Below are 9,601 nucleotides of genomic sequence, written 5' to 3' on the forward strand. Positions count from 1 at the left end.
CCATTAATCAGTGGAACACTCTTGTCACTCACACACTATGGGTGACTTACAGTCAGTGCGGTAAACCACAGAAGAACTTACACTGCTTTATCCGTTCCTACAGCTGGGTAACGCCTGGCGAAACCTGTTTTGTCGCGTACCTGAGTATTGCCTTCATAACTACACATTTTGACCTAAAGGGGAGTGTAATACATTTAAAAACTATAATTCTGACCCACATACGATACGATTTGTCATCTTGTTATAGTTTAAACGACCGCTGTCAGTAAGAATCACAGCTCGAGAAGGTTCGGTCGAGCCTAGTAAAAATTTAGACGCAAGCGACCAGTTCGTGTGCAACGGGACATGGGTTTGCGCTCATGGTTTCTTCCTGGTAAATATTAATGGACATTAAGGGTAACCGTGTAACCAACTTTCAGAAAGTCCACAAAAACCGCGGACTTAAGGAGGATCATGAGATCTCCGCAATCTTTGGTCCTACAGAACGGCGTAAACCCTGAGAGGGACTTTTACCGCGCACACTTTATTAGACGTTACTAAATTGCCCATAAAATTAATTAGTTTTATAGACCATTGAACGCCACTTGTAGAAAAAAAAGACCTTTAACCTCTTTTATTGAACGCGTTCAGATTGCTTCTAAATGCTTTCCAATAATCCAGGTAGTTGGTCATGTGGGGGAAAAATTAGGTTTCAATCACAAGCAGGCGAAATCAGTGCTGTGGACTGAAGTGTGGTCCAATCGGGAGGTTAAAATAAAAATATGAATGCAGAAGCCAGTTAAACATATTTGCCAAAAAGATTTTATTTACATTCTGAGCCTTTCCGTTAAAGGCCCTTCCCCGTATATCGGGACATGAGGATGTACAGTCGCACCTGCATCTCGAGCATAGGGCTGGGGGGACGGGGACCCTAGAAAAGGTGCTCAGACACACTTTACCCAGTGACACATTCATGGTACGAAAACTGCTTCCTTACACTTCCAGAGGCAGGACAGAACTGCGTTCGATTCGCAGCCGATTCACCAACAGGCCCCCCCCAACACACACACACACAGCTGTGAACAAAGCATTCAAACATTCCCTTAAAAATACCGACTCCATGAAACGCTGCACTTTCTCAAAACTATTCTATTGAAAACAATATATGGAAGAGCCTCCAGAATGTCTTTGAAAAGCGTGTTTGTTGTAATCCACAACGAACGCGCGCTCGAGCGCACCGATGCTTCTGGAATCCCTCGATAAATCCGCGTGGTGCCGAAGTCCCTCCCGCTCGGTGTGTCCGAGTGCTCCGGTGAAGTGGACACACAGTCCCAGGTAGTACCCAGGTACACATTTACTGCTCTACTGACTCACAGTCACTTGCTGTACGGTCCCAATGGGGGGCATCGTGTTCATTCCTGCGGGTGGGTACAAAGAGCCGTGGATATCCGAGGGGCTCAGGGATCCCGTCACGGGTAGGGGACTCACTGAACCTGGGTCGCTGTGCGTGGAACCGCTGCTGCCTTCACACTGACCCATCTTCTTCTTGATCAGCTTCCTCTCCTTGGCCCTGCGATTCTGGAACCAGATCTTGACCTGCTTCCACAAACGGAAACACGTGGGAGATGGAAGCGGGCGACACCTGACAGTAACCGCGCGTTCTAACAGAAAATTAGCAGAAAGGTACAGGAAAAAAGGAAAAAAAAAAAAAAACACAACGCTATGCCAATAAAAAGGTAAATATAAAAAAGCAAATGGTATATAAATAGAACAGTCTAGGCACAGTATACAAACAAGAGCACTGCATAAACAAACAACGTTAAGTGTTGCGGGGGGATGAGCACGCGAGTTCAAGTAAAGCAAACCTAATAACCTCCAGAATACGTGTGTAACGGTACAAGATTCACCGCTAATCCTTTCGGCCGCCCAAACACCCGACACGCTGGAAAGTCGTTGAGATGCAGCCAATGGACAGGAAGCACCAGTAAACAGGTCTATTATACAGCGACAGAAATATGGAAATGAATGCCGGTGCTGTATTTGTATTTTGTGTGGTTGAAGCAAGGGGGGAGTGTGGTGGCGCATCGGGTTTGGCCCACGCCTGCTCTCAGGTGGGTCTGGGGTTTGAGTCCTGCTTGGGATCCCTTGCGATGGACTGGCGTCCTGTCCTGGGTGTGTCTCCTCCTCCTCCAGCCCTATGGGCTGGGCTCTGTCTTGTCGTGACCCCGCTTAGGACATGTAGTTTCAGTCAGTGTGTGTGTGTGTGTGTGTGTGTGTGTGTGTGTGAAGCGCTCAACGCACCTGTCTTTCGGAAAGGCCCAGATTCACCGCGAGCTCCGACTTCCTCCTGATCGTGATGTAGCGGTTGTAGTGAAACTCCTTCTCCAGCTCCAACCTCTGGTGGTCCGTGTAGACCACCCTGTACTTCTCCTTCGTCCTTGTTTTGCCTTCACACAAAAACATACCGACACAGAATTACCACATCGAGAATAACAATTATGTGGATTCTTCACTTATGAATAATACAAAAAATGTCCCTTTGTCCAAATATACATTTTCATCACCATTAGAACCTGTATAAACCATCATAAACCATATAGAGAAGCCACAGGCAAGTGTAGAGCTTGTTAAAGTTTTTTTCATTTTTAATGTTAAAATGTTTAGAAATATTTATTACACAACCCAATGCAATGCCACGCGAACATAACATTTGTTTCAAGAAATGACTTTTGCGGTAACTAAGTGGACTGAATTTCCGTGACTGTGGACCGGAGCCGCTTCGCTTTGTTGTCCTTCATGCAAATCGGGCTTCTCATCTCCTTTGATGTAACTTTTTGAACAAACTGCAGAACAAAGAGACCTGGAGGAATTACCGTGGATCCATTGATGTGTTAAAGCGGCGACACACGACACACAAAAGAATGACACGACGATTCTATCGCGACAATTTCTGTCCCGATCCGGGTCCCACTTGTTTGATTTACAAACCAAACCATCTACAAAGGTCGGTGTCCTTTCATCTCGGACAATAAAAAAATAAATAAATAATAAATAAGATTTACAAAAGAGATGACATTTTAGTGTCACCAGCGCACTTACCATGTTTCTCAGTTTTGTAAAACGCTCCTAGTAGCCACTGAAATCATGTAATATTAACGTTTACTGAATAAAAAGGGTACTAAAGAAAAAAAATCATAACTTTTTCGTAATTACGACATACCAAAGGAGTTCGGCTACTTTTTATAAGAAGAAATAAATTTCAAATAATCGGCAGATCGAGTGAACACACATGTGGGCGGTACGTTCACGAAAAGGCCTCTTTAAAAGACAACTTCTGTGAAATCACGCGCAGATTTGGAAAAACACGCAATAATAATAACGTGCCCGATACACAGCACGTGGTAATATTTTTATGGAATAGTGTCAATTTTGCCTTACTCTCTTATGCTGAGTCTCTCTCTGGCAGTAAAATGTTTTATTTGCTGTGAAAATCGTCGCCCTTTCCGCGGCCCGTGGGAGGGACACGGTGGCGCATATCAAAGCGACCCCGCCGCCACGGCAGCGCGACACGGAACAGTGGGGCCCCGAGACAAAGTGGACGAGCCACGGAAAGGACAGCGCAAAAAGCCGAATTCCACAGCACCCAACGGCCCCGCATTTCACCCACTTTCCTTTCTGTCAAGTACGCGTCGCATTTCTCTCAGCCCACGCGCACGCCTTCAGCACGTGACGTTTTAATGCACGCCATATGTATTCTTGATAATAATAATAATAATAATGCAACAATATTGGTTACTTTTTGTGTATGTGTCATTTATGCCCCCTCCCCGATTACACTATTTCGTTTTAGGAAACGCGCCCGACGCACAAATACATACATACCGACATCAGCATAATAAGTGAAGTCAATCAAGTTCGGGGCTCGCGCGACGCGCAAAATACACACAGCAGTTTCAACGTGCGGCAGGACGTCACTGCTCAAAGTGAAGGCCGAAGGAGCGTTACTTACTGTCCCTGTGCGCGAGGCCCCGCGGGGCCGCTGACTCGTGACAGCACGTGACGCGCGCGCGCGCGGCCCACAACCCGCACTGGACACCTTTCTTTCCCGCTCACCTGTGGACGATGACTGCACCGTTTTGTTCATCCACTGGTACGAGTTTCGCCGCTCCCTGTCGGGGGTCACGCCTCCCACGTTCACGGCCTCCGGGGGCGGCTGTAAGGTGGCAGATCCGGGCGGCGGCTGCATGGCGCTGTAGTCGGGGGGGCAGTAGGGCACCGGGCCCGGGGACGAGCCGCTCATGGGCGCAGCCACGGTGCTGCTCGGGGGTCCCAGTCCGTAGGCGCCCCAGTCCTCCCTGGGCGCGCCGTAGTGCCCCCCCCAGGCCCCCCCACCCGCGGGCTGCGCCTGGCTCTCCATGGTGGGCACGTGGTGGTACCCCGCGAAGTCGGGGTACTGAGGGGTTGACGGGAAGCTCTGCGGCGGGAGGTTCATGGAGCGTCTCACAGGTCCTTGGTGGTACATGGTGCCCTCTTTCTCCACAAGGTAGCTCACGTGCATCGTCCACACACACACACAACGCGCGCTCTCTTCACGGGGACATAGCGGCCCCGCGCCAAGATGAGATTCTATATCCTGAACAGTGATTCCTTGGCTTTAACTCACTGTTGCTCCGCAGCGCGAGCGGCCCTTCTGGGCTCCTTCGAGGTGCTCTGGGTCCTGCAGTCCAGCGCAGTTCTCGGCAGCGGCCGTGACGCGTGATGCGTGATGCGCCCTCACTCGCTCATCGTGGAGCTCTATTGACAAGGTGCTCTTGCTAAAGGTATACCCGAGGGTCGCATGACGTCAGAGGAGTCCTCAAACCCGGGACGTTTGCATTCAAATGAGGAGCGAGTGACCCCTCCAGTTCCCCCTCGTTGCTGTCGACGCGAGTCCCTTGGCCATCGACTCATTGTGCGCGTTTCTAAGTCACATCTCGGCGCGGGCCTTTATTCCGATCAATTAATTATGCTAATAGGAATATATTTTTTAAATGCATCGCGAAGTTATTCTTACACAGAACTGCCGAAGAATTAGGTTGCCTTACAAATAAACAAGGACATAATTATAAACCACTTCAGTTCAGGGAGCAGAATATAATGACATATGAAAGATGTATCAGTTTTGTCGCGTTCGATAACTTTTATTTATAACTCGTGATCGCGAGGGCTGGTATTCTATTATCATATTTTTTTTCCCTTGGGCTCAGATTTGGAAGAATTCAAAGTGCAGTACAGAGTCTGGGACAAACAAAGTGCCCAATTTCGCGCCGCGTTCAGTGGTATTTCCTATTAACGTCGCACCTTCCACACTTTGCGGGTCTGTTTGCGTGAAATTTCTTGCGTGCCCTTCTGGCGCGAGGGCGCACGTGGGAACGCGACGCTCGCGACCACCCCCGCGCGCCCCTTGGAAGGAAGGGCGGCGCGCGCGTCTGCGGAACATGCGGCGTCGCGGAAGGGGAGCGAAGTACAGCAGGAGCCGAGTTGTCACCTCCACACCTCGCAGATTATTCCGCTGTGAGAACAGGACGCGTTTACCCCCCTCCCCCCCCCCAAAAAAAACATAATAATTACATAAACAGGGGCCTCATGAAAGAGAAGGATCAGTGACACCGTCACGCGGCCCTTAATGTGATGTTTTCTTACACACAATGAAGTCATGAGTATTTTGCACAAATCCCAGTGCAAAGAAACCATGTCACACTTTCAAGTGAAAAATCTAATCCCCACGATTAATTTTAATGATCTATTTATCAGCCTTCTGTGTCACCCTTTAGTACAGGCGTCTGAAACCAGAAAATGCAATGTAATTTGTTACAGGACACTAACTAATTACGTTTCCACTTCTGCCATTTAAATCTTAATTACAGCTGTTTTAAGTTATCCAGATTTTATAAACCTAAATTCAGCGTGGGGCTCGCGATCACACACGAACGCGTAATTAGTAATTTATGTACCGTAATTTATTCATCCTTTGTCCCTCATTAATTATCACGCAACACCTGGACATTAAAATTGGGATAATTTAAATCTGAAATGTATCATGTCATTTAAAAGTAACTTCACGCCGGTATTTCGCATCTGTAGTTGTGCTATTATTATTATTATTATTATTATTATTATTATTATTATTATTACTGCACACGGGACTAATCAGCGACTTTAAAGCCATCTGCGGCTCAGAAGAGGACAGAAAAAGTCCGTTAGGATTGAACAAGCCTTTCAAAGCATTTATTTAATTTTAAGTGAAATTGAAACGATCACGATGTCACTGTACATTTTACAGTAATTTTAATGCTGCAAACAGACCGAACTGATTAATTTCTGTGAGAAAGTGTCAGCTGAATATGTATCCAGTGTGTATACGTGCAGCAAATTGATATTTTCAAATAATGATTTTTGAATTTAGACATCTGTGAAAAGAAATGTTGTTTCGTTTATTAGTGTCCCATTACAAAGGTAAAACCGTATTTTATTGTAGTCGTAACGAAAGCGGGAAATGTTCTTATCGGGATCAGAATGAGACTAAACCGCTGCTGCCCCCTGGCGGAAGACAACGCAACTACATGGTATTTTCGTTCACACTGTTTGCTCGACTTATTTGCATGATTTCCCCAGAGTAAGCACACACACTTGTCCAATACAGGGTTACGGGAAACAGGAGCCCAACCCGGCAGCTCAGGGCGTAGGGAACACAGCCAGGACGGGACGCCAATCCGTCGCAAGGCACCCCACGTGGGACTCGAACCCCTGACCCACGCATGAGCAGGACGCGGTCCAACCCACTGCGCTACCGCACCCTCGCCGAAGTAAATAGATCTTATTTATTTTTACCCTTCTATCACAGACAAGAAAACTCAAACAATTTTGCCGTACTTGTTAAAGTTGTCCGAGTCGTGGTGTTTAAGGACACCAACCTAAACCTGATGGTTGAGGGATCGATTCCCCGTTCTCCTAACCATATTGTTATAGTCATGAGGTAAAGTACCCAACCTCATTTTCCAGAAGAAAACGCCCAAACTGAATAAATGACATTAGTTGACAGTCATTTGGTGTAAAGCAACACACGAATGCAGTAACTTTTAGTCTGCAGTGGGACACATGAAGTTCAAAATTTCTCCAGCAGGGGGCGACAGGTACCAATTTCAATGGGATGAACACCTGTAGGAAAGGTGTCTGCTGCAATGTTACATTTGCCAAATGCAAAAGAGGGATTAATACCACATCAATTTATCATATCTTTTCTAACTAAACAGTAATGTGTTTGCAAATGAAAATAATATTTCCTGTCACTTTTAAACAAATTTCTCCTTGCAAAAAAGCTTGAGCTCACATTTTGGTCTATAGGGTCACAAAAGGCTTTTGATGTCAGTTTTACCGGATTCTGTACCTTATGTGCCTCTCTTCTTCTGCTGTACTTTTGAGCCTGGTAAATGTATAAATGACTCACATATTGCAAGCTGCTGTCGCTAAAGGTGTGATCTTTCAAACATTTTAATGATGTGGCCCATTTAGGACAGATGACCAAATAAAATTGTTCACTTTTGATCGCGTAAAAGACGCAGTTTGTTGAAGAGTCCTTTAAATGATCATTATGATCATACCATTAAAACAGAGTAGACAGTGCGAGTTAAATGACCAAACGAAGGCTGAGCACTGCATGCTCTCACCACTTTCCTCCACCATGCTTACCGCCGTCCTGACCGCTGTCCTTACCACATTTCTTACCATAGCCCTAACCTCAGTCCTTACCACAGTGCTTACTGTTGTTCTCCGTTATCCTGTTCGTTATCCTGACTGCAACTCTTACCCACATATGGTTGGATTTCTTCTCCCAACACAGTTAAGTGACACTAATTATAAATTAACACGATAATTTATTGCAATCATTTGTCACATTGTCATGTCAGGAATGAGCCCCTAAGCAGACTCTGCTGAGAACCCAGAACCAGCAGATCTCTGCTCACTGCTTCAAGGCAACAAATCAAAACGCTCCTCTACACTCTGTTCTGTGAGAAGTTTTTTACCACCACCAGGGCTTGTGAAACAGGAGGCTGAACTGGACGCAGTTAAACAGGACGTAAATCTCAAAGCTGGAGCGTCTCCTCATTTTCGCGTGGCAATAAAACCATGAATGAGAGGAACACGCAAAGAAAGACTTGGTCATGCCGGATCTGCTCACAACAGCTCATCTGTTGAATGTCCTTGGGGCGGCACAGTGGCACAATGAGCGGTGCTGCTGTCTCACAGTGCCTGGGTGGTGAGGGAGGACGTGGGTTCGATCCCCCCTCTGTGTGTGGAGTTTGCACGTTCTCCCTGTGTCAGCGTGGGTTTCCCCCAGGTGCTCTGGTTTCCTCCCACACTCCAAAGACATGCTGTTCAGATTCCCCCATAGTGTGTGAGTGATGGAGAGTGTGTTCTGCTGATGTATGGATGAGTGACCCAGTGTAAGGAGTGTATCTAGCAGTGTAAGTCACCTTGGTCAAGGTGTGTGGGCTGATAGTAACACTACATAGAGTTCACTGGAAGTCACTTTGGAGAAAATAAGTAAATATGAAAAAGTTGATAATATGAATGATGTATAGGCACACTCGATTGTCATGTTAGATAGCGTGAACTTTGAGGTCTGTCTTGTGTACATGATGTTGCTCCCGCAGTGTATTACACTGTGGAAGGCGGAGCGGTGAGATACCACAAAAAGCAAAGCTCAGATAGGAGGGAGGGACGATAACCACGGCGCCACAGTCCGTTGTGCAGAGAGCAGCACAACCTGTGGATGAGCATGTATTTTTGGCCCGCTGTGGTGTGCCTCCTTTCACTTTCACGCGCACACACACACACACACCACTGCCACCTCAGTGGCCCATCTCTCACTCTGCTCCGGGTTTCGCTGGAAGCGTGATGCCTGCCGTTTCCCGCCCGCTGCGCTGTGTCCGCATGGAGGGAGCAGCCGGAACCGGCGGTTCCTGCGATGGCATTTCTCCGCTTCCTGTGGTTTGTCACCGCGAGCAACGCTGCGGTCGTGAGAGCCGATGACTGACGGATCGAGCCCGACCCACGTTTCACTCCATCGCCTCCGAGAGCTAATTAACAAGACGGCAGGTGCCGCGATGAACGGAGACGTCTTCGTGCTCACATGGCCTGTGTTCGTTTGTCTGTGCTGTTTATAAGAGACAGAAAAAGTGCTTCGTTCCCGCATTTCTGAAATGCGAGTCAGAGGGTGGGCTCCGGTTGTTCCGCCTTCCGGGCCGCACGCTGTCCGTCTCCAAGCTGAAGGGCGCCGTGCGTTTCTGTCCATCGCATCCCGCACGGATCGTGTGCCTAAGAGACGACGCACCGATAAACTCCCGACCGTGTCAAACGCACCCGATAGCTCACACCTGACCTTCTTTGTGCAAACACCTCATCACAGACCCCTTGCGGTTCAGCTGTGTTTCCACACTCCTTTGTCAGTAATGTAGTATGAAACGTGTGTGTGTGTGTGTGCATTTATAAATTTAGCTGACACTTTTCTCCAAAACAACTTTGATTGTTCACACATAATTATTTACCCATTTATACAGCTGGGTAATTTTCCTAGAGCAGT

At 47.3% G+C, this 9,601-nt stretch overlaps 1 protein-coding gene across 1 annotated transcript; it reads right to left on the reverse strand.

Moving 5' to 3' along the window:
- Positions 1 to 815: 815 nt before the first annotated feature.
- Positions 816 to 5,001, reverse strand: cdx4 (caudal type homeobox 4). Its single transcript, XM_029257537.1, has 3 exons — positions 4,093 to 5,001; positions 2,281 to 2,426; positions 816 to 1,575 (listed from the first exon to the last, which is right to left on the reverse strand). The coding sequence occupies exons 1-3, from the start codon at positions 4,535 to 4,537 to the stop codon at positions 1,342 to 1,344; spliced, it is 825 nt and encodes a 274-aa protein (XP_029113370.1). The 5' UTR covers positions 4,538 to 5,001; the 3' UTR covers positions 816 to 1,341.
- Positions 5,002 to 9,601: the final 4,600 nt, after the last annotated feature.

This window comes from Scleropages formosus, chromosome 13, assembly GCF_900964775.1.
Source record: "Scleropages formosus chromosome 13, fSclFor1.1, whole genome shotgun sequence".
Lineage (NCBI taxonomy): Eukaryota > Metazoa > Chordata > Actinopteri > Osteoglossiformes > Osteoglossidae > Scleropages > Scleropages formosus.

Excerpts from the sequence above, each read along its gene's own strand:
- cdx4 (XM_029257537.1), bottom strand. The coding sequence starts at position 4,537 with ATGCACGTGAGCTACCTTGTGGAGAAAGAGGGCACCATGTACCACCAA. Across the intron at positions 2,427-4,092 it reads GGTGCAGTCATCGTCCACAG|GCAAAACAAGGACGAAGGAG; the intron begins GTGAGCGGGAAA and ends TTTTGTGTGAAG. Across the intron at positions 1,576-2,280 it reads TGGGCCTTTCCGAAAGACAG|GTCAAGATCTGGTTCCAGAA; the intron begins GTGCGTTGAGCG and ends TTGTGGAAGCAG.